Genomic DNA, 25,560 nt, shown 5'->3' with positions numbered 1-25,560 from the left:
ATTATATGGTGGGGAGATCACTCCTCCTTGATACACTATCTTACCTAAAGTATTTGGACACCCCTATCAGTAGAATGCATTAGCATGCACATGTCCTAAACCATGCTACATAAAAAATGAAGATCCCTGGGAGATGTCAGCCATAGATTATGATGAGGACTGCACGCTATTGGATATATGGGTTATATCGCTGAACACAAGCCATCTATCATGAAGCGCAATGGGTCAGCCCATCTACAACGGTGCAAGGAGCATCATCATTTGACAATTGAGAAATGTAAGAACGTTCTATAGAGAGACGAATTACAACTTCATATCCGATGGAGGTACCTGGGTGTGGGGGATCCTGGGGAACGACCTCTGTCTGAGTGAGTTGTGCCAGCAGGTAAGTACGGTGGAGGTTCCCTTATGGTCTGGGGATGTATTACGTGGCACGGTCTTGGTCCGTTGGTTGTAGTCACAAGAACCATGAACACAGAGGTGTACCCTGACATCCTAGACAATAATGTGTTGCTGACAATGTGGCAATACTCTGGGAATGGTCAGCCATACTTCTAACAAGACAACGTGCCTTGTCAGAAATCCAACGCTGTTTTACGTTGGTTTAAGGATATGAATGTTCCACGATTGGACTGGATGCCCAGAGTCCTGACCTGAGTGTATGCAATGTCATTAGGGCCAAAAGAGCCCCACTAAGTGTTAACACATTGAAATAAGTAGTACTTTTCATTCTTGCTCAGGTGTCCAATTACTTCTGTTAGGATAGTGTATCTAATGAGACTTACCTTAACGGAATATGCCAGAGAAATCGTCACAGCAAGAGGAAGTCCTTCTGGCACTGCGACCACCAGCACAGTGACGCCGATGATGAAGAACTTGACAAAGTACTGGATGTATATCGGCGTGCACTCCGGCAACCACTGTTTTTTCTGGACAACAAACGTATCGATGGCAAAATATAATACCAAAATAATAACTGTGATGGCGGACATGACTAGACCTGTAGGGCAAGAAGCAGACAGGAGATAGCGTGAGGTGAATGCACCTGGTATGGTGATACCCCCGTTATTATGTAGCTCTTGGATAACCAGGAAGACAAAACGGCTACTGTTCAATCAAGAACATGGTTACCTGGCCACCAACAAAGCGACCAGAACCCCAAGCTCCTTCCACGAGATTTACCGGGACCCATTATCCCATCCACTCATGGACCAGTTGCCAATGCATCCACCTCTGACTACAGAGATGGCTCATCCTGTGGACTTCATGATAACCCTAACTGTCTGTTGCTTTGCCACTTCCTGTGATTTCTGCTGCTCTTTGAGTGGCAGTTTCAGCAACTCCAGGCGACTCTACATGAGAGAAGCATGAAGCGTGCAGCTGAGGCTACCATCTTAGGATCTATACACTGCAGCAATGCCTCTGTGTGAAGTGACGTGGCAAAAAGAGGCTCTCCATCTATGAATGCTCTCCACCCACATAGCTATAGTGTCCTAATGGTGCCCCCATATAGCTGTAGGGCCCCCCATGATGATCCCACAAAGTTGTAGTGCCCCCATATTGCTGTAGTGATCCTACATAGCTATACAGTACCAATGGTGCCCCAACATAGCTGTAGTGTCCCCACAGTTTCTCAGCATAGCTACAGGGCCCCCACAGGGCCCTTACATAGCTACAGTGCCCCAATGCTGCCCCACATAGCTGTAGTGCCCCCAAAGTGCATTTGCATAGCTAGTGTCCCCACAGCACCCTCACACAGTCTAGAAGATGTTCCCATGCCACAACTGAGCTGCATGTCAACTAGTAATCAGGTTGGCTTTCTCATTCATGCTGATGCTGCTGCCTGATCCCTGCTCAGTACAGTATTTACTGCAGGAGGAGTTGAGTTGCTCAGGCAGCAGTAGCATGAATAAAGAAGCCCATCCTGAGTGGAGCTTAGTTGCGGTGTAGCAGTGGGACACATGAGTGCAGCTCTGGCTGTCACAGCAGCGAAGGAGGTCTCTGGATCCATCCTGGCTTCAGGGCCCGGTAGCAACTGCAATCCCTGCAACCGACCCCCCAACCGTGTAAGACGCCCGTGCTGCTATACCGGCTGCACATGCTCTATGTCTACTCCTGGTCATAGTGGAAGTGAGAGAAAAATGTCTCAAGGTGCAACGACTCCAAAAAATGGTAATGATGGTAAGATATAAAGATTTTATTATATGAGGAGTAAAAACAGCAGAACAAACGCGTTTTGAGGAAAAACTTCTTCAGTAACTGCTGGGGCATAACATGCTGAATGTCTACTGTGAGTATTTAGGTTGCATGCCAGCATGGCCAATAGGAAAACCATAGGGAGAGGACCAGGCTGCTGGTGTAGCTTCTGAGCTTCTGGTGTCTGAAGTGTAGTTATCAGACACCAGGAGCCACACCTGCAGCCTGGTCCTCTCCCTATGGTTTTCCTATTGGCCGTGCTGGAATGCAACCTAAATACTCACAATAGCCATCCAGGATGCCATGCCACAGCAATTACTGAAGAAGAGGTTTTTCCTCGAAACGCGTTTGTTCTGCTGGTTCTACTCCTCATATAATAAAATCCTTATATCTTACCATCATCATCATTTTTGGAGTCGTTGCGCCTTGAGCCATTTTTCCCTCACTCCCACTGTGTACTTCTTGATCTATCTTGTACAGGTAGACGTCTGGCCGGTAGCACCTCCTACGTACACTTGTACCACCATTCATCAACAAACTGTATACATCCACCCACGGAGTAGCTCCACCACTTTTCTTTCACCCTACTCCTGGTCATGGCATCCATGCTGGCGACCACTCACACAACATACTAATGGCTCTCTAACCCACCGGCTTTCCCAATCTGTACTGCCAGCTTTGTCAGCTTCCCCTGCAGAACAGACTTCTCCTTTTTGTGTGGATTTGGTTTCTTCTTGTCCTTTTCTTCTCCGTCACCACCCTCTGCACTTTTCAAGGGCTGCATCTCCATGGCAGCTGCTCCATCTTGCTGTTTGGCTGTCGGAGCACAAGCAGATGGTCAGTGGAGGCATTTGGTCTGCAGTACCTCAACCTCATCTAAATACAATCTTTTTTGCCTCACACATACAACAGAGAGGGGCTGCGCACGGAGCTGGAACCTGTACCGCCATCATGAACACGAAGCCGGACATGGGGAGTAAAGCTGCCGTAACGTCCACTACTAGGGCATGGGAGGAGGGCTACTGATTTCTCTCATTGTTTTTACGTGGACACATGACTGACGACTCTTGTACCCAGACACTTACATCAGGCGTAAGCAACCTGGGTGAGGCAGAGATCAACTATTGGTAATCCATCATAACAGATTTTGACCAATTCTGGCTCAGTCATCCTTTTTACAAGATATGAAAGACTGCCAGCCACTGACCACAAAACGGAGCTGTGACAGATCAGAGGTCTGGGCCTTTTTCTGGTAGATGTCAGATGCAGCCACTGGGAATACTTGTAAAGGTGTTTGTGGCAAAGAACAGATTTGCACTCAATCAAAAGAAGCCAAGAGGGCATAAGAAATGGTGGGTTTACAAGTGCAAATCCGTCAGAGAAACTCTCCCACGTGGATACATCCTAATACACCTGTGATACAACATGAACTCCGAGGAGCAAACTATAAGCCGTACACTATACAGAGAAGATGGAAGGAGCTGTATACAGGACACTATAAGCCGTACACTATACAGAGGAGATGGAAGGTGCTGTATATAGGACACTATAAGCCGTACACTATACAGAGGAGATAGAAGGTGCTGTATATAGGACACTATAAGCCGTACACTATACAGAGGAGATGGAAGGTGCTGTATATAAGACGCTATAAGCCGTACACTATACAGAGGAGATGGGAGGAGCTGTATATAGGACACTATAAGCCGTACACTATACAGAGAAGATAGAAGGAGCTGTATACAGGACACTATAAGCCATACACTATACAGAGAAGATAGAAGGTGCTGTATATAGGACACTATAAGCCGTACACTATACAGAGAAGATAGAAGGTGCTGTATATAGGACACTATAAGCCATACACTATACAGAGAAGATAGAAGGTGCTGTATATAGGACACTATAAGCCGTACACTATACAGAGGAGGTGGAAGGAGCTGTATATAGGACGCTATAAGCCGTACACTATACAGAGGAGATGGAAGGAGCTGTATATAGGACACTATAAGGCGTACACTATACAGAGGAGATGGAAGGAGCTGTATATAGGACGCTATAAGGCGTACACTATACAGAGGAGGTGGAAGGAGCTGTATATAGGACGCTATAAGCCGTACACTATACAGAGGAGATGGAAGGTGCTGTATATAGGACACGATAAGCCGTACACTATACAGAGAAGATAGAAGGAGCTGTATATAGGACACTATAAGCCGTACACTATACAGAGGAGATGGAAGGTGCTGTATATAGGACACTATAAGCCGTACACTATACAGAGGAGATGGAAGGTGCTGTATATAGGACACTATACAGAGGAGATGGAAGTAGCTGTATACAGGACACTATAAGCCGTACACTATACAGAGGAGGTGGAAGGAGCTGTATATAGGACACTATACAGAGGAGATGGAAGGGGCTGTATATAGGACGCTATAAGCCGTACACTATACAGAGGAGATGGAAGGTGCTGTATATAGGACACTATACAGAGAAGATGGAAGGGGCTGTATATAGGACGCTATAAGCCGTACACTATACAGAGGAGGTGGAAGGTGCTGTATATAGGACACTATAAGCCGTACACTATACAGAGGAGGTGGAAGGAGCTGTATATAGGACACTATAAGCTGTACACTATACAGAGGAGATGGATGGAGCTGTATATAGGACACTATACAGAGGAGATGGAAGGGGCTGTATATAGGACACTATAAGGCGTACACTATACAGAGGAGATGGAAGGATCTGTATATAGGACACTATACAGAGGAGATGGAAGGGGCTGTATATAAGACGCTATAAGCCGTACACTATACAGAGGAGGTGGAAGGAGCTGTATATAGGACACTATACAGAGGAGATGGAAGGAGCTGTATATAGGACACTATAAGCCGTACACTATACAGAGGAGGTGGAAGGAGCTGTATATAGGACACTATACAGAGGAGATGGAAGGATCTGTATATAGGACACTATAAGCCATACACTATACAGGAGAGATAGAATGATCTGTATATAGGACACTATAAGCCGTAGGCTATACAGAGGAGGTGGAAGGAGCTGTATATAGGACGCTATAAGCTGTACACTATACAGAGGAGATGTATATAGGACACTATAAGCCGTACACTATACAGAGAAGATGGAAGGAGCTGTATATAGGACGCTATAAGCTGTACACTATACAGAGGAGATGGAAGGAGCTGTATATAGGACACTATAAGCCGTACACCATACAGAGGAGATGGAAGGATCTGTATATAGGACACTATACAGAGGAGATGGAAGGAGCTGTATATAGGACACTATAAGCTGTACACTATACAGAGGAGGTGGGAGGATCTGTATATAGGACACTGTAAGCTGTACACCATACAGAGGAGGTGGAAGGAGCTGTATATAGGACACCATAAGCTGTACACTATACAGAGGAGATGGAAGGAGCTGTATATAGGACACTATAAGCCGTACACTATACAGAGAAGATGGAAGGAGCTGTATATAGGACACTATAAGCCGTACACTATACAGAGGAGATGGAAGGTGCTGTATATAAGACGCTATAAGCCGTACACTATACAGAGGAGATGGGAGGAGCTGTATATAGGACACTATAAGCCGTACACTATACAGAGGAGATGGAAGGAGCTGTATATAGGACACTATAAGGTGTACACTATACAGAGGAGGTGGAAGGTGCTGTATATAGGACGCTGTAAGCTGTACACCATACAGAGGAGATGGAAGGAGCTGTATATAGGACACTATAAGCCGTACACTATACAGGGGAGATGGAAGGAGCTGTATATAGGAAACTATAAGCCGTACACTATACAGAGGAGCTGGAAGGAGCTGTATATAGGACACTATAAGCCATACACTATACAGGAGAGATGGAATGATCTGTATATAGGACACTATTAGCCATACACTATACAGAGGAGATGAAAGGAGCTGTATATAGGACACCATAAGCCGTACACTATACAGAGGAGATGGAAGGATCTGTATATAGGACGCTATAAGCCGTACACTATACAGAGGAGATGGAAGGAACTGTATATAGGACACTATAAACTGTACACTATACAGAGGAGATGGAAGAAGCTGTATATAGGACCCTATAAGCCATACACTATACAGAGGAGATGGAAGGAGCTGTATATAGGACACTATAAGCCATACACTATACAGAGGAGATGGAAGGAGCTGTATATAGGACACTATAAGCCGTACACTATACAGAGGAGATGGAAGGAGCTGTATATAGGACCCTATAAGACGTACATTATGCAGAGAAGATGGAAGAATCTGTATACAGGACACTATAAGCCGTACACTATACAGAGGAGATGGATGGAGTTGTATATAGGATGCTATAAGCCGTACACTATACAGGGGAGATGGAAGGATCTGTATATAGGACACTATAAGCTGTACACTATACAGAGGAGATGGATCTGTATATAGGACACTATAAGCTGTACACTATACAGCAGTGATGGAAGGATCTGTATATAGGACGCTATAAGCTGTACACTATCTAGAGAAGATGGAAGGAGCTGTATATAGGACACTATAAGCCCTACACTATACAGTGGAGGTGCAAGGATCTGTATATAGGACACTGTAAGCCATAGACTATACAAAGGAGATGGATGGATCTGTATATAGGACGCTATAAGCCGTACACCATACAGAGTAGATGGAAGGATCTGTATATAGGACGCTTTTTAGCCGTACATTATACAGAGGAGGTGGAAGGAGCTGTATATAGGACGCTATAAGCCGTACACCATATAGGAGAGATGGAACGATCTGTATATAGGACGCTATAAGCTGTATACTATACAGAGGAGATGGAAGGAGCTGTATATAGGACCTATAAGCCATACACTATACAGAGGAGCTGGAAGGAGCTGTATATAGGACGCTATAAGCTGTACACTATACAGAGGAGATGGAAGGAGCTGTATATAGGACCTATAAGCCGTACACAAGTGTTTTTTGCATAGACTTCTACGGGGACCTTCAGTGCACAAATGCACACAAAACAGAGCATGCTCTATTTTTTCCATGCATGAAAAAAGAAATGTGAATAAACCCATTTATATTCTGTGTACTGGAAGTGCAAATACACCAGTGTGACGGGGCCGTAAGGGACACGTTTGGATAGCTTGCACTTGGCGTGTACAGACAGGTTCCAGCGGGTCGCAGCGCTATACCTCGGCTCCGGGACTGTGGCTTCATTACCTTTATTTTGGATGATCTCCACATTCCCATCTTGCATTTTGCCTACATGATGAAAGGTTGACAGACAACAGAGAACAAAATATGAAACATCAGAACAAACAAGGAACAGCACAAGTGACAGCACAGAATAAATGCACCGTTCTCTACCACTGAGGGCGGCTGCTGGAGGCTACAGATGCTCTTCTGTATATGTGCAGTATGTATATAGAGCAGGGAAGTAGGCCAACATCAAACTCTTAGGGCTTAACCAAATGGGTGTGATTTGGTCCCGTTATGCGGATAGCCATGGCCGCATAACAGGACAAAACGAAACCACTGATTTCAATGGTTTCATTTTTCATTAAGGCTTGCCCTATCTTTCTCAAACGTAGTTAATAGTAGCAACGAGCGTAGTTGCGCATATGTCTATCTGAAGACGCCCTCAGGACTAAAACACACTGGCGCATGCGCTAATATGCTCGCCGCTACCGAGCGTATTAGTGCATGAGCCAAGGTTTTTTCTCAAATTTTCCAAACTCCATCTAGTGCGTGCGAGTTTGGAAAAAAAAGTGGGAACATAGGATTAACTACGTGCGAGAAAGAAAGGGCAAGTCCTATAGTTCCTCGGCTGTAGTACTAACGAGAATACGGCTAGTGAAAACGAAAGCATTAAAATCAGTGGTTTCCTTTCGTCCCATTATGCGGCCATGATTATCCCAGCTGCATAATGGGACAAAATCACGACCATCTGAAGACGCCCGTATGAGAGCTGCCCGAAAGAAAATCTCTCTTCATGGCCCATAATAACCAATCCCAGCGCTTTGCCACATTTTACTTTTGTTTTTGGCCGCAGCATTGCTACAGACAATGCCAGCTTTTAGCACTCCTCATCATTGATGAGGGGCGCTAAACGCTCAAAAACAGAACAAACGCCACTAGAAAATTGCAGCTCTGAAAAGCACTGCGATCACGCAGCTGTCTGACCGGTCCCATTGAAAACAATGGGATCGTTATACCGCGATTCGCAGGAAAAAACGTCTGTGTGAGGGAGGTCTGAGAAATGAAAGCTGTGTTGTGATTGGTTACTGTGGGTAACAAAAACAGATTTTTTTAATGTGCAGCATTTATATGTTCAGTATGTCATATATATAAGGGCGGCTTCACGTGAACATATGCGCAAAAACGCTCGCCTCAACACAATGTATCTGCGCATAGACAAGGCTGATTTATAATACTGAGGGCTCCTTCAGACAGACATGTTTGTGCATGTGTTTGCATACGCAAAAACTGCGTGCACTAAACACAGAAAATAGAACCAATTGTGTCCATGTGTATACGTGCAGTGTGTATATACCGGTATGTGTGTCCATCTCTGTCTATGCAGTGTGTATGCACTACTACTTTCATCCATGTCACTGTGTATGTACCTCTATAGGTGTACAGCGACTGGTCCAATATCACAGTCCTAGATTTTTAGGCATCCCACTGATTTAGTACAGATAACATGCCACCTGCTGCCAGCAGAGGGCAGCATCACTCTTCTGCACAGTGCAGGGCAGTTGTCTCTGGACACTGCAGCAGAAGTTAAAGGGAACCTGTCACATTGGAAATGGAATTGGATCTGCAGGCGGCATCTTATAGAGCTGAGCAGACTGATATATAGTTTTATGGGGAATGGTTTACTATAACTTATAGAGCTTAAGGGCGGATTCCAATGAGCGTGAATTTCTCCCCTTGTACAGCCGTGATAATCATTGTATGACCGGGAAAAGATAGGAGCTGCCCTATCTTCCCTGCACGTGGTGAATACTACATGCGGGAAAGATCAGGCGGTACTATCTAACCCTGTTTTTTTTTTACAAACTCCTGCGCTGTTGTGCGGAAGTTTGAAAAGCCGGCGAAGGGGAAGGGGTTTCCCTTGTTCATCAGAATACGCCCTAAGAGTCCAGTGGGCGGTCTTATCAGTGATTGACAGCTATCTGTGCATGCCTGTGCATATAAGGAGGGCCTCTGTGACATCACTGCCTGGAGTGTAACGTTTATATCCTACGCCTCTGTAACATCACTGCCTGGAGTATAATACTTATATCCTGAGCCTCTGTGACATCACTGCCTAGAGAGTAAGGTCTGTATCCCAGGACTCTGTAACATCACTGTCTGGAGTGTTAGGTCTGCATTGTGGGCTTCTGTGACATCACTGCCCAGAGTGTAATGTTTTTATCCTGCACCTATGTGATATTACTGCCTGTGAAATTACTCTCCAGAGTATAATGTCAATATAGCACCTATATGACATCACTGCCTGGAATATAACAACTGTATCCCATGCCTTTGTGACAGCACTGCCTGGAGAGTAATGTTTGTATCCTGCACCTATGTGACATCATTGCCTTAAATGTAACGTTTGTATCCTGGGTGTCTGTGACATCACTGCCTGGAGTGTAAGGTCTGTATCCTGCACATCTGTGACATCACTGCCTGGAGTGTAAGGTCTGTATTCTGCACTTCTGTGACATCACTATCTGAAGTGTAAGGTCTGTATCCTGCACATCTGTGACATCACTGCCTGGAGTGTAAGGTCTGTATCCTGCACTTCTGTGACATCACTATCTGAAGTGTAAGGTCTGTATCCTGCACTTCTGTGACATCACTGCCTGGAGTGTAAGGTCCGTACATCACTGAAGTGTCCGCTCACTACTTGGCTGCAGGGCCGTCAGTGTCTTGGTGCATTTTCTAAATGTTGATGTCATTGTGCTGTCCTAAGATCATTTCAGCTTGGGCGGTGTGCAGTGTCCCCTCAGTGCAGAATGTACGGCAGTGCGGGCGATTGTCAGTATACATTTCATAACCAGGAGTGTGTGGTCTTAGATCAGATGTGAATAACAGCATAAATGCTGAATGAGCACCATAGCTGCTACCCAGGGAAATAACTGAGCCACCAACATCTCATCACTCCCAAACTGCATCATGAGCCTCTGCAATATGAAAGGGGGTGACAATGGCTTCCTACAGAGCAATGCATCATGGGAAATGCTGTGGGTTGACATACCATTCACTAAGTTGGCATTGGCATTATCAGTGGCGTTTGCCCCTGCGGCACCATCTGAAGCTGCAGGAAGGTGACAGGGTGGATGGGTGGAGCCGACTGTGATAAAGAGAATGAAAATAACTAAAAGAACAAAAATGCAGTGAAGAAAATATAAGTGAAGACACAAGGTGTGAGAATTGTCTGGATATACAGGGTCATCTCAGTCCGAGTCAGATGGACGCAGCGGTCCAGTCTGCCAGTAAATGCACCTTCTGGTATTGTAATGTGGGAGGGGGATACACTAGAGTTCCTGCACTCGTATAACAAAACATTATGTTATCTCTAATCAATGATCCATCTCACCGCCACCTGGTCCTAATGCCTTATGTGCTGCCACCTGGTCCTAATGCCTTATGTTCTGCTCCCTGGTCCTAATGCCTTATGTGCTGCCACCTGGTCCTAATGCCTTATGTTCTGCCACCTGGTCCTAATGCCTTATGTTCTGCCACCTGGTCCTAATGCCTTATGTTTGACAAAGACTGGAGTGCCCAGTCGAAACGTTGCAGGTGATGCAGTGGGCTGATATCTAGAATAAAGTTTATATAATGAACGATTGGATGTGAGTATCGTCATCCCCCTTTGTTTGCACCTCAGTTGCTGCTCTACACCACGTTTGTATTTGGGACTGCCACCAAGTTCTAATGCTGTATGTTCTGCCACCTAGTTCTAACGTCCTATGTTCTGTCTCGTGGCCCTAATGCCTTATATGCTGCCAACTGGTCCTAGCACCCTGTGTTCTACAACATGGTCCTAGCACCCTGTATTCTGCAACATGGTCCTAGCACCCTGGGTTCTGCAACATGATCCTAGCACCCTGTGTTCTGCAACATGGTCCTAGCACCCTGTGTCCTGCAACATGGTCCTAGCATCCTGTGTTCTGCACATGGTCCTGTCGCCCTTTGTTCTGTTTCTTGGTCCTAACTCCCTATATTCTGCCACATGGTTTTAAAGTCTTCAGTTCTACCATGTGGTCTTAACACCCTATGTTCTGCCACATGGTTCTAATGCCCTATGTTTTGCAACGTGGCCCTAATGCCCTATGTTCTGTCATATGGTCCTAACGCTCAACATTCTACCACCAAGCCCTAACGTCATACATTCTACCACCTGGTGCTAACACCTTATGTTCTACCTCGTAACCTTAACGCCTATGTCCTGCCACCTGATCCTAGTGACTTACATTCTGCCACCTGGTTCTAACACAATATATTCTGCCTCTTGGTTGTAATAACCTATGTTTTGCCACAACAACTTAACGGCCTATGTTCTTGCTCCTAGTTCTAGCGCCCTATGTTCTGCCTCATGGCCCTAATGCCTTGTTTTGCCAACTGGTCCTAATGTCCTATGTTCTGCACATGGTCCTAGCGCCCTGTGTTCTGTCTCTTGGTGCTAACTCCCTATGTTCTGCCACCTGGTACTAAAGCCTTCAGTTCTACCATGTGGTCTTAACACCAAATTTTATGCCTTTCGGTCCTAATGTCTTAAGTTTTGCCCCACTGCCCTAATGCCCCAGGTTCTGCCACCTGGTCCTAACATCCTATATTCTTCCACTTGGTCCCAACGCCCTGACACCTCACATTCTGCCACATGGTCCTAGTGCCTTATGTTCTAACAGTAAGGATACCCTACAAATATGCCGTAGGCCATGTGAGACTCATCAATCAGAAAAATATATGGGCTTAGTCCATAAGAAACATCTAGCTCCCGACTGGCCATAGTGGTCAGGAGAGAACAATCTAGCAATGGCTGGTCATTCACTAATCAGCCCAGGATCAGTTACTAATGTGGGTGGAGTCTGACAACTGCTGCCTTCTGGAAACACTGACTGATGTTCTTGCCAAGCCTATATGCCCAGCTTGCTGCTGACACTCCCCCAGGGTCTTGTACAATGACATGGCCTACTGGCATCCGGTTACAGCGCGGACAGTATGTGCCCCCTGGTGGTACACTCTACATCTACATGTCTTACACTACCTGGTAGATTGGCTCCATCCTCCTTTTTCACACCTGTGTGATGACGATGAAAAAACAAAACAGAAATAAGATGTTAAACGTGAACCGATGAGACATGACAAGCACGCGCATCTGATGCAGTGATCACGGCGGCACAGGAACACGCTAAGTCCTCTGCCTCGCCATTCTCCATCAGAACACAGAGAAGACACAGGTGGGGGCAGGAACATCACACTCAGTGCCAGATCCTGGAGCTCTGAGACTCAGGAGACGTGGAGGACACAGGACTGTAGGACGAGCACTTACCTTTCTTGTCTTTCTTCTCGTCCTCATTTTCACTTGCCCCTAACAAGGTGAATATGATTCCAGTCTGAGAGTTGACACCCACGGCAGTGACAAGCATTCTCCCTGATCCCTCCATCACATGGGTGCCTGTGGACGAGAACAATGCGTTAGTGAAAGGACCCTACGACAGGTAGAGACTCGGCTACAATGAACAATCCAGCAACTTTGTCATATAAAGATCCACAATACAACCATGCGGATACCACAATCCCCATCATCACTGCAATGTTCAGTCATAGAGAGACTCCATATCCCAGACATTCTCTAGCAAGGTGCTGTGATCCTCATGGAAACTGTAGAGGTCATGGTCTCAGGGCCGGATTAAAATGTCTCTTTACCACATACCTCCCCACCACCAGCAGGGCGGTAAGCCAAACTTCCAACTTCGATCTTACCCTCGAGAGGAGAGAGGAGGGCATCTATAGTTCTGGTCTTACCTTTGCAGGCTCTCTCACGGAGAACATCTATAGCACTGGTCTTACCATGGTGGCCTCTCCTCACTGGTGGCACTAAAATAGCGCTGATCTTACCCTGGCAGTCTCTCCTCATTCAGGGCATCTATAGCTATGGTCCTACCCTCAGTGAGGAGAGATTAGGGCATCTATAGTGGTCTTATCCTGGCAGGCTCTCTCACTGAGGGCATCTATAGCTCTGGTCTTACCGTCCGTGAGGAGAGAGGGGAGAACATTTATAGCCGTGGTCTTACCTTGGTGGCCTCTCTTCACGGCATCTATAGTTCTTGTATTACCCTCAGTGAAGAAAGAAGAGGACATCTATAGCTCTGGCTGCATGCTAGGTAAAGAGAGATTAGGGCACCTATAGCTCTGACCTTACCCTGGTGGTCTCTCCTCATTGTAGGCATCTATAGTTGTGGTCTTACTCTCTCTCTCTGAGGAGGGCATCTATAGCTGTGGTCTTACTCTCTTTGAGGAGGGCACCTATAGCTGTGGTCTTACTCTCTCTGAGGAGGGCATCTATGGCTGTGGTCTTACTCTTTCTGAGTAGGGCATCTATAGCTGTGGTCTTACTCTCTTTGAGAAGGACATCTATAGCTGTGGTCTTACTCCCTCTGAGGAGGGCATCTATAGCTGTGGTCTTACTCTCTCTGAGGAGGGCATCTATAGCTGTGGTCTTACTCTCTCTGAGGAGGGCATTTATAGCTGTGGTCTTACTCTCTCTGAGGAGGGCATTTATAGCTGTGGTCTTACTCTCTCTGAGGAGGGCATTTATAGCTGTGGTCTTACTCTCTCTGAGGAGGGCACCTATAGCTGTGGTCTTATTCCCTCTGAGGAGGGCATCTATAGCGGTCTTACTCTGGCGGCCTCTTCTCACTTTGGGTATCTATAGCTTTGGTCTTACCCTGGTGTTATTGCACATTGTTATTGTACAGTGGCCTATTCTCACTGATAGCATCTACAGCATAGCACCAAACTTCATTGCGTCTTTAGTAACCTGCTGATGGAGAGCTCTGTGTGGTAACATTATAGTCTTCATGTATTGGGGGATGAACCCACTTCTCATCTTGCTGTATATGGATGAGCGTTGTCACCCCTCCACTGTATATTACCTGACAGCAGCATTGGATCTTTATCCACAGACTTGCGGACCTGGTCTGACTCTCCGGTTAGAGAACTTTCATCAATTTTCAGATCATTTCCTTGAATAAAGACACCGTCTGTGGGCAGCAGGTCCCCTGCGGAAAGGAAAGAGGATGAATGGTTATCTTTTCAGTCCCCTATCCGCATCAGCAGCAGCCATAACACATACCGTATTTCACTTGTGCGATGTCCCCAACCACAAGTTCAGCCACAGGGATCTGAATGACCTGACCAGCCCGCACTACGGTGAACTTCTGCTCCTGCTCGATACGACTCTGGAGACCTCTGAACTGCTTTTCTTTGCTCCAGTCATTGAAGGCAGTGACAAGCACAACACATACGACTGAAAGAAGAATGGCGGCTCCTTCAATCCAACCTGCTTCCGCCTCACCCTCATCTTCTACCCCACCTGCATCTCCACCACAACCTGCAAGATACACAATGAGGAACTGATTACCTATATCTGGCTGGGAGGACTTACATCTGAACCCTAAGAGTCCTTCGCACTGGCGATCGCGATATCAATGTGAGAAAATCGAGGCACAATCGCAATTTTGTCTATGCGATTTTTGAGCTTCAGCGATGCCTTTTCTTGAGAAAAATCTCACAATGCATCGTTGCGGCCCGCGATTTTCTCGTACGAAAGACAATAAGAATTCCTAATGTTAGAAATGCATCGTACGAACATCGCAACTTTTGTGCGTTGCAATGCGATAAATCAGAGGCTCCATAGGGAAACATGGGTGAGAAAAAGAAAAGAGAATCGCAAAACGCAGAAAGATAGGACATCCTGCGATTTTCAAATCCCGCAACATTGCAGGACAGAAAATATCGCAAGTGGGAATGAAACCATTGAAAATCATTGGTTTCATAATTCTGCATTTTCACTCACTCTCGCGTCACTCAAAAATCGTGCGATTTTCTCGCCAATGTGAAGGAGCCCACAGGGTGTATTTACACAGAATATTTTCTCACACAAGTTCCGTCTGATTTAAATATGGACAGAACTCGCAGGGGAAAAACACCCATCAACTGTAATAGGTTAATCTACATGAGCGATTTGTTTACTCGCACTGGTAGTGTAACATTGAAAAATTACAGCATGTCCCATTTTTGGGCAACTACACTGCAAGAATCACCCATTAACTCCTATGGGAACAAAAAAAAAAATTGCATTGCATTTGCATATAAATGCGATTTTCATGTGAATGCGGTGTGTTTTTAACATTTGAAATCACTTGCGATTTTTTTCAGACGTGTGAAAAACGCAAGAACATTAATGAATATCACACTTAAAAAAGAAATACATTGAACATGCTTTAAAATTGCAAGTAAGCAGATTTCTCCCGTCTAATATCACACTTATAATATACAGATACCTCTTCCACTGTAAAATTACATGTATAGACTCTCTACCCCACTGTAATATCACAAGTATAGACCCACTGTAATATCACACATGTAATATATGGGTACTTCTCCCACTGTGATATTAAAAGTATAGATTCCCCCCTCCTCAATGTAATATCACACATGTAATATGGATGCACCCCCAGCTGTAATATCACATGTATAGACTCACCCCCTCCACATTGTAATATCACACATGTAATATGGAAGCCTCTCTTGCTGTGATATCACTTATGTAATACAGATGCCTCTCCCAAAGTAATATCATGTGTATAGACACCCACCTTCTAATGTTACACATGTAATACATGGATACCTCTCCCACTCTAAAGTTGCATGTATAGACCTCCCCCCACCCCCACCCTCCAGTGTAATATCACATGTATAGCCTCTCACCCACTGGCGTAACTATAGGGGATGCGGTTGTACCCGGGCCCAGGAGCCTTAGGGGGCCCATAAGGCCTCTCCTCTCCATATAGAAAGCCCAGTTCTATGAATAAAGCATTATAGTTGGGGGTCCTGTTACAGGTTTTGCATTGGGGCCCGGGAGCTTCAAGTTATGCCTCTGCTCTCACCACCCACTGTAACATCACATATGCAGTATGGATGTTACCCCCATTGAATATCGCACCTGTAATACAGACAATAGTCAGCTGCCCCTCTGATCATGTCGTCCTTCGGATGCGTTCACACTTTGCTGATTTGTTGCAGATTTTGGTACAGGTCTGCAGCAGATTTCATCTGACTTTTAAATGAATTCCAACTGAAGGGGTGAAATCTGGAGCAGATCTACACCAAACTCTGCAAGAAACCAGCGACATGTGAACACACCCTTCATCTACTTTGGTGACATGATACTTCAGTGTTATGGAGTAGCGCCTGTGAGTTGTGTGATAAAGAATGGTCGCCGCACATTGTGACCTTCACCCACCTTCATTCTCTCCTCCAGGTGGTCGGTAGAATGACAGCCCCAGAGATATAATGGCTGCGATTTCCAGGATGATGAGTGTGACATCCTGCAGAGCTTCCCATACCAGCTGTAAGAAAGTTTTTGGCTTCTTTGGAGGTATAAAGTTTTTTCCAAATATTAGTCGCCTCTTGTCTAGATCTGCTAACGTTCCCGGCAGTCCTGAGGGGGGAGAGAGACAAGAATTAGTGGAGCTCCCTTAAAGAGCTGATGTGGACAGGAAAAGAATGCCTTGGTCAGCAGAAATGGAAGGCTTCTGATGCAGTGTTCGCGCGGTCTACGGATGCAGTGTTCGCGCGGTCTACGGATGCAGTGTTCGCGCGGTCTACGGATGCAGTGTTCGCGCGGTCTACGGATGCAGTTCTCGCGCGGTCCACGGATGCAGTGCTCGCGCGGTCCACGGATGCAGTGCTCGCGCGGTCCACGGATGCAGTGTTCGCGCGGTCTACGGATGCAGTGTTCGCGCGGTCTACGGATGCAGTGCTCGCGCGGTCCACGGATGCAGTGCTCGCGCGGTCCACGGATGCAGTGCTCGCGCGGTCCACGGATGCAGTGCTCGCGGAGTCTACTGATACAGTGCTCGCGGAGTCTACTGATACAGTGCTCACGCTGTCTACTGATACAGTGCTCACGCGGTCCACGGATGCAGTGCTCGCGGAGTCTACTGATACAGTGCTCGCGGAGTCTACTGATACAGTGCTCACGCTGTCTACTGATACAGTGCTCACGCTGTCTACTGATGCAGTGCTCACGGAGTCTACTGATGCAGTGCTCACGGAGTCTACTGATACAGTGCTCCTGCTGTCTACTGATACAGTGCTCCCGCTGTCTACTGATATAGTGCTCACGGAGTCTACTGATACAGTGCTCCCGCTGTCTACTGATAAGTGCTCACGGAATCTACTGATACAGTGCTCCCGCAGTCTACTGATACAGTGCTCACGCTGTCTACTGATATAGTGCTCACGGAGTCTACTGATACAGTGCTCCCGCTGTCTACTGATAAGTGCTCACGGAATCTACTGATACAGTGCTCCCGCAGTCTACTGATACAGTGCTCACGCTGTCTACTGATACAGTGCTCATGCTGTCTACTAATGCAGTGCTCACGCTGTCTACTGATGCAGTGCTCACGCTGTCTACTGATGCAGTGCTCACGCTGTCTACTGATGCAGTGCTCACGCGGTCTACTGATGCAGTGCTCACGCTGTCTACTGATACAGTGCTCACGCGGTCTACTGATACAGTGCTCACGCGGTCTACTGCTGCAGTGCTCATACAATATACTGATGTAGTGCTCACACGGTCTACTGCTGCAGTGCTCATACGGTCTACTGATGCAGTGCTCATACAATCTACTGATGTAGTGCTCACGCAGTCTACTGATGCAGTGCTCACACTATCTAATGATGCAGCGCTCACACGGACCAGTTCCTCTCTGGACTTGTAAGAAGTTCTCTACTAACCAAGTAAGTGGTACTTTATTAGTATGCACACCACATATAAACCCGCACTCTGGAGAGACAGACCCGTGTGGGTTGATGTGTCGGTATTCATTCCATTACCATGGAATTTGCTGCGTAATCCGCACTGATTCAGTGTCAAATATGCAGCAATTCCGTTTTCCATTACATTCAATGGGAATCTGCACCAGAGTCTACAAGGGGGACATTTTCTGCGGGTGGATTTCAAATCTGTTTACGAAAAAAAAAACCTTTTTCAATTTTATGTCGTTCACGGCACTTTTTTGTGGTTTAGTGGTAGGAAGTGTGGCCTTCCCAGCAGGGTGGCGGCCTGAGGAAGCCATGGGGAGGGGGATGGCTGCCTGCCGAGAGCGTGCGGGGCAGATGGCTGCCTCCTGAGAATGTATGAGGAAGATCCGGCAGCCTTCCGCCAGACTTCACAAACAGCATTTATTGTTTAATGTAAGGAGGTTGAATTCTGCGCTGACGAACTTGTGCAGGGGGCGGAGCTCCGGGTCGCCAGTGCCGCCATAGCATGAAGTGATAACATTCTAACCACACCTCCCACTCCGTGTCTGCAGGACTCAGTTTTAATATGTAAGGGTGAATCCACGCGTTTTAGGGAAAAGGGACGTGTTTTCCGCAGCAAACATTGTGGGGTTTTTTGACATGGTTTACCATGTGTGGTGCGTTTTTTGGTTTGGTGGTGTTTTGTTTTTTTCCTCAAAATGCAGAATGCTTTAGGCCGCTTTCACACAGCTGCAAAAATTGCGCAAAATTTGTTGGTTGTGAGAATATGAACCCCATTCTTTTGAGACAGGTACGGTAACAATTCGCGGCATGTCCCACCTTTGGGTGTTCCCTCGGAAGGCATCACCCATGGTTTTCAATGGGACAAGAAAACACATTGCATGTAAGGTTTCCCATTGGAAACAATAAAAGCCGTGCCAGAGGATGGCCACCTCACCAAAGTGACGGGAGGCATTTTTTTACCGGAAACCGCCTCGCATCCGCCGGTACATCACACGTGCACGAGCGTGATAACGAGCTAATATCACACTCGGTCGTGCGTAGCAGCCATGAGGTCACTCTCACAAAGCCTAACTGTTATCATTTGTTCCACGTGCATGAAAAACGCGTGTACAGCGATGCGAATCGTGTATTTTTAACGCAAAAACACATCGTACAAGCCTGCAAACTGCAGAAGAATCACTGCTAAATGAGCGTGATGTACATCAGCTATTCACTAACTCACACTGTGCTCGCCCGTGTTATTACAGCCTCAGGCTTTATTCCCACAAGTGCATATACGCTACGTTATTACGCCCGGGCGCATATACGGTACCCATGTGAAGCATTGGTTTCCAATGCAGCCGTTCACACGGGCAAATATACAGCGCGTAAATACGCAGGCAGTGCGAAAAATAGAACATATATGCGGCCGGCGCATATACGCTCAGACAAAAAATAGTTCTGGAACTGTGGGCCAATATACGCCAGCGGGTCCTATAGACTCCTATGGGAGCAGGGAAAGAGAAGGGAGGGGGAGGCATTTTTGCAGCGTCCAACGCTGTGAAAAGCTTACAGGTGCCTCTATATAGGCACTGGAAGGCATCCCGAGGAATTTGGCAGAGCGAGGGTTTTCCGGGGTGCGACATGTTTTTTCGCTAAAACCAACGCTCGCGGTCGTCTGAATGGGCGAGAAAACGTCTGTGTGTTTTCCGTCCCAGTAATACATGTTCATGGCTGGCTTATACTCTCTATGGATCAGTATCCACATGGTGCTTTCCCTGCGGACAGTAGTCCAGAGCTGTGACCTCCTGGGCCAGGGATGATGGGAGTAACGCACGCTCTTTGTACATTGCTGCCCCTCCAGATCACATGTCTCCAGACTTTCCTGCATCTCTTATTGATGCTTTCATGTAAAGGTTTCCGCTATCACCGATGGACACAATGGTGCAGTTATTAGAAGCATCCTGTTCCTGGGCATCTCCTTTCAGAGGGCAGGAAAAGCACAGATCTGTTAGCAGCCTCTCTGGTCTGCCGGGCAGGAGCATCCATAATTCATCCGTCACCATTAGAAACTGACCTGCAAGTATCGAGCAGCCGCCTGAAAGCCCCCGCCGCCCACAGAGGGCATCACACATCTACCTTTGTCACCCACATAGAAAGGTCGTGACTTCCCATTAGTGTTCTCAGTGCCATGCTGAGGGTGGGCAAACCTGATCTTAAATCATGTGCCAACAGTGAGCAGTCTGATAATTCAAAATGGGGAACAGAAGTGTTGTCATGGGGACACTGCAATAGACCAGCAGAAACCCTTTGGTGATCCGGGTGATTTTCATACTTTTGACATATAGTACGTAAATATAATTTAAACAGAGCGTGTTATTCACCTCTCCTCCATACCCAAATGTAGGATTCACTAATATGGGTGTATGCATATTTGGTCCGCAAAATTTGTAGCGTTTTTTTTGGTGTGTCGAAATGCGTATTTAAAAGGTATGCATGTTTTTTGCGTGCATTTTGCTTGCACATGTACTGCGTATTTAACCAATGAACAAAAAAAAGGAGAAAAATAAATAAATAGGGCATACTATAATTTTTTTTCACACTGTAGTCAGAAGGAAATGATCGGGGATATGAGATAAAGGGCGCTGTATTAGTGCCTTAACGTCACTATAAAGTCATATATCTCCAGATTTTATTTTTGTAGGTGTATAAATGTATGTGTGTGTGATATATGTGTGTGTATGATATATATATAAAATGTGTGATATATAGGTGTGTGTGATATGTATATGTAAGATATATAGGTGTGTGTGTTACAGACTTGTATGTTTGTGATATGTGTGTGTATGATATATAGGTGTGTGTGATATACATGTTTGTGTGTGTATGTGTGTGATACATAGGTGTGCGATACGTGTGTGTATGATATGTACATAGTAGGGTATATTTATTATCTGGCTTGCTCTACAATTGTGTAATCAGAAAGTCGTAATTTTGATGCAAATCCCAAAATTTTTAAAAAGTGGATGGGTCATATTATTGGGGGCCATGGCCACACATGGACCAACATATTTGCTATAATTTACACCAGAAGCTGATATAAATTATAGCTATAGCTTACGCCATCTCGTAGCTGGGGTAAAATTGAAATTTGGCGCACAGTGCCCCTGTAGATTCCCTTTCTACTCACCCCTAATAATTGTTATAAGGCAGTGTGATCGCCCTGGCAGGGACAACCCTAAATACCACAGAAACCAACCCCTGGAACCTCATAAAATGCTCTTAAGGCTTCTTTCCCATGAGCGTATATCGGCCACCGTTTTCATGTCCGGATGATAAAAGCTACCTTCTGGGGAGTAAAAGCTCGTGAACGGGCGCACAAATCTGTGTGCCCGTTCACACATCATGGGCCCTGGCGCATATACGCTGAGGCTGCCATGCCATTGTCCCTTTCCCCTCCCTCTCGCAGTCTCACCTCTGCTCTCCTTTCCACTTGCTCTCTGCAATGGGAGGGGGCGGGCGGGGGCAGGGCTAAGTGCAGCCCCATCCCACCTCCTCTCATTGCTGACTGCGGGGAGGGGGCAGAGCCTAGCTCCGTCCCTTGTCTACAGCCAGCAATGGTACGGGGCGGGGCTAAGCAATTGCAAAGAGTGAGCAGGGAGGAGAGAAGAGGGAGGGAGTTTAGCAGTCACACTGTTAAACTCCCTCTCACCTTCCTTCTCCAGCCACTGTCATTGGCTCCCATAGGAGCCCATGCAGTGGCTGACGTATTCCGACCCAAAAGGTAGTTCCAGGACTATCTTTTGGGCCTGACCTAAAAACACCCCGCGCTATATTGGCCCGGCTGGGCACTTTTACGTCACAAGAATACGGCTATGTGATCTAATGCACTGGAATCCAATACATCAGATCACAACACATATCGGGCCGTCAAAACGGCGGGCTGATATACGCTTGTGGGAAAGAAGCCGAAATAAGCTCATACTCATGTGTTTCACCAGGAGCAGCCCAGCTAGTCAAGGAGACGCAGCGGTGTAGTATTGGCATTATGTAAGTCACTTCACAGAAGGAAAAATAGCAACATGAAAAATCGTCAATTCCAACTCAGGCTTTAGAAGCGACCCTGTGTGCACACCGTAAAACTGGAGGACCAATACCATCACATGCAGGAGTGCTCTGAAATGCATTTACACATGTCCAACCTGACCAAATTAGTTGACCTCCATACAACAGTACTGTACACCAACTACACAGACGTCAGAGTCCCATGTAGATTGGGAATGGCTGTAGTGCAAGGATTACTGCATCCTCTGAGAAAGACAACCAGACAGTGCCAGCCTTAGGTCAAATGACACCCTATGCAGTAATTTTTTATGCTCACCCCCCCCCCCCCCCCATCATAAGAAAAAAATATATATATTGCTCTGTCTACCTGAAGTTTGTGCAGAAAACAGCAAAATAGCAGCATACCCACACAAGAACAGCCCAGTGAAAAAATACTGTACCAAAACCAAGATTAGTATGTAAATACAGTACCAGAACCACACTCATAACCATAACATAAATACAGGATCAGCGCCAAGCTCATAACACAAGTACAAGACGAGAACCAAGCACATAAAATAAATACAGCACCAGAACAAAACTTATAATATATATACAGAACTACAACCAAGCTGAGTACATAGATACAATAACAGAGCCAAGCTCAGTATGTGCAGCAATAAGTTTATGGAAAGCACTCCAATCAATGGATGTTTTATCAAATTAACAGTTGAAAGACGGACTCACTTGGTGTGGACATGCCCATCAAATGACAGGTGTCCACACTGCTGGCCCTGGAAAGCCTTGTTACGTATCCAACACACCGATCGATCCCTGGATGTGTCTTCAAAGCGCAGGGAAAGCATCAGGGGTAAAAACCCTCAGACCAATATGAATATTTTAATATATATATATATATATATATATATATATATATACAGTATATATATATATATATAACAAAAGCCCTCACTGACTCATTCACTCACTCACTGACTGACTGACTGACTGACTCACCGACTGACTCACTGACTCGCCAAACGTTCTCCAACTTCCCGATATCGTGGAAACATGGAATTTGGCACAAGCATAGATTATCTCCAAAATAGGAAAAGTTAATGGGTCCCAACTCGATTATTCAATTCTAGCGCAAAAGAATTGGCGTCGAAATTTAACGTACATAATCTAAATCTCTCACTTCCCAATGTCATAGAAACTTAAAATTTGGCACGGGCATTGAATATGTCATAAATAGGAAAAGTTCATAGGTCCCAACTCGATTATTCAATTCTAGCGCAAAATAATTGGCGTCGAAATTTTACGTGTGGAATGTAATTTTCTCACTTGCCGGTGTCATAGAAACAGGAAATTTGGCACGAGCATTGATTATGTCATAAATAGGAAAAGCTAATGGGTCCCAACTCAATTATTCAATTCTAGCGCAAAAGAATTAGTGTCCAAATTTTACGTGCGGAATGTAATTTCTTCACTTTCCGGTGTCATAGAAACGGGAAATTTGGCAGGAGCATTGATTATGTCATAAATAGGAAAAGCTAATGGGTCCCAACTCCATTATTCAATTCTATGCGCAAAAGAATTAGCGTCCAAATTTTACGTGCGGAATGTAATTTTTTCACTTTCCGGTGTCATAGAAACGGGAAATTTGGCACGAGCATTGATTATGTCATAAATAGGAAAAGTTCATAAGTTCCAACTCGATTATTCAATTCTATGCACAAAAGAATTAGCGTCCAAATTTTACGTATCGAATCTAATTCTTTCACTTCCCGGTGTTATAGAAACTCGAAATTTGGCAGGAGCATTGATTATGTCATAAATAGGAAAAGCTAATGGGTCCCAACTCGATTATTCAATTCTATGCGCACAAGAATGTGTCAAAATTTTACGTACGGAATGTATTTTTCTCACTTTCCAGTGTCATAGAAACGTGAAATTTGGCACGAACATTGATTATGTCATAAATAGGAAAAGCTAATGGGTCCCAACTCCATTATTCAATTATATGCGCAAAAGAATTAGCGTCCAAATTTTACGTACAGAATGTATTTTTCTCACTTTCCAGTGTCATAGAAACGTGAAATTTGGCACGAGCATTGATTATGTCATAAATAGGAAAAGCTAATGGGTCCCAACTCCATTATTCAATTCTATGCGCAAAACAATTAGCGTCCAAATTTTAAGTACGGAATGTAATTTTCTCACACAGAAACTTAAAATTTGGCACGGGCATTGATTATGTCATAAATAGGAAAAGCTAATGGGTCCCAACTCGATTATTCAATTCTATGCGCAAAAGAATTAGCATCCAAATTTTACGTACGGAATCTAATTTTCTCACTTCTCGGTGTCATAGAAATGTGAAATTTGGCACGAGTATTGATTATGTCATAAATAGGAAAAGCTAATGGGTCCCACCTCGATTGTTCAATTCTAAGCGCAAAAGAATTAGAGTCCACATTTTACGTATGGAATCTAATTCTCTCACTTCCTGATGTCATTTTATATAAAGGAAACGTCGCATGGTTACCTCCCGTGGTGTTTCCTGGGTAACGCAGAGAACTATGCAAAATGGTGAACATATGTTTTTCCGGTATCTCTAAAGTAACCACAACTTCATAAGATTTCCGTGTGACCACCAGATAAACACCAGTACCAAATTAACTCGGGCGAAGCCGGGTATATCAGCTAGTATATATATATAGTTGCGCAAGAGGAAGGAGAAGGGAGGAGGTGCTGCTGCGGGCACACACACTTCCGCCCACAGCAGTGCTGAGAAGAGGAGCCGCGGTGCTCTGAAGACCAGAATGGGAGGGTAAGTATATGGGTTTCAGGGGGGCTCTATTACTACTGGGGCTACTGTGTGGGTCACTGTTACTACTGGGGTCGATATAGGGGACACTATTAGTAATAGTATTCCCTATATCAGCCCCAGTAGTAATAGTATTACCACTGAGACCACTGTGGGGGTCACTATTACTATTGAGGCTACTGTGGGGGGGGGGTCACTATTAATACTGGGGCCACTGTGAGGGTCACTATTACTACTGGAGCCACTGTGGGGGGTCACTATTACTACTGGGGCTATTATAGGGGTCACTATGACTACTAAAGATGATATAGGGGACACTATTACTACTGGGGACAATATAGGGGATACTATTACTACTGGAGCCACTGTGGAGGTCACTATTATGCTGGGGCTCCTCTGCACATAGCAGCATACCT

The 25,560-nt window shown here is 45.5% G+C and overlaps 1 protein-coding gene across 1 annotated transcript in view; it reads right to left on the bottom strand.

Moving 5' to 3' along the window:
* Positions 1-25,560, bottom strand: part of LOC136621365 (plasma membrane calcium-transporting ATPase 2-like) — a 179,680-nt gene that overhangs the window by 33,826 nt on the left and 120,294 nt on the right. The window contains exons 3-11 of the mRNA XM_066596822.1: positions 16,760-16,957; positions 14,588-14,845; positions 14,388-14,513; positions 12,782-12,907; positions 12,497-12,529; positions 10,484-10,579; positions 7,456-7,497; positions 2,848-3,012; positions 786-1,000 (exon numbers count right to left, since the gene is read on the bottom strand). Coding sequence (XP_066452919.1) covers positions 786-1,000; positions 2,848-3,012; positions 7,456-7,497; positions 10,484-10,579; positions 12,497-12,529; positions 12,782-12,907; positions 14,388-14,513; positions 14,588-14,845; positions 16,760-16,957 — 1,259 coding nt within the window. The remainder of the gene's footprint in view (positions 1-785; positions 1,001-2,847; positions 3,013-7,455; positions 7,498-10,483; positions 10,580-12,496; positions 12,530-12,781; positions 12,908-14,387; positions 14,514-14,587; positions 14,846-16,759; positions 16,958-25,560) is intronic.

Source organism: Eleutherodactylus coqui, chromosome 3 (genome assembly GCF_035609145.1).
Source record: "Eleutherodactylus coqui strain aEleCoq1 chromosome 3, aEleCoq1.hap1, whole genome shotgun sequence".
Lineage (NCBI taxonomy): Eukaryota > Metazoa > Chordata > Amphibia > Anura > Eleutherodactylidae > Eleutherodactylus > Eleutherodactylus coqui.
Note: the sequence above shows the minus strand (reverse complement) of the source record. Positions and strands in the feature narration are given on the sequence as shown.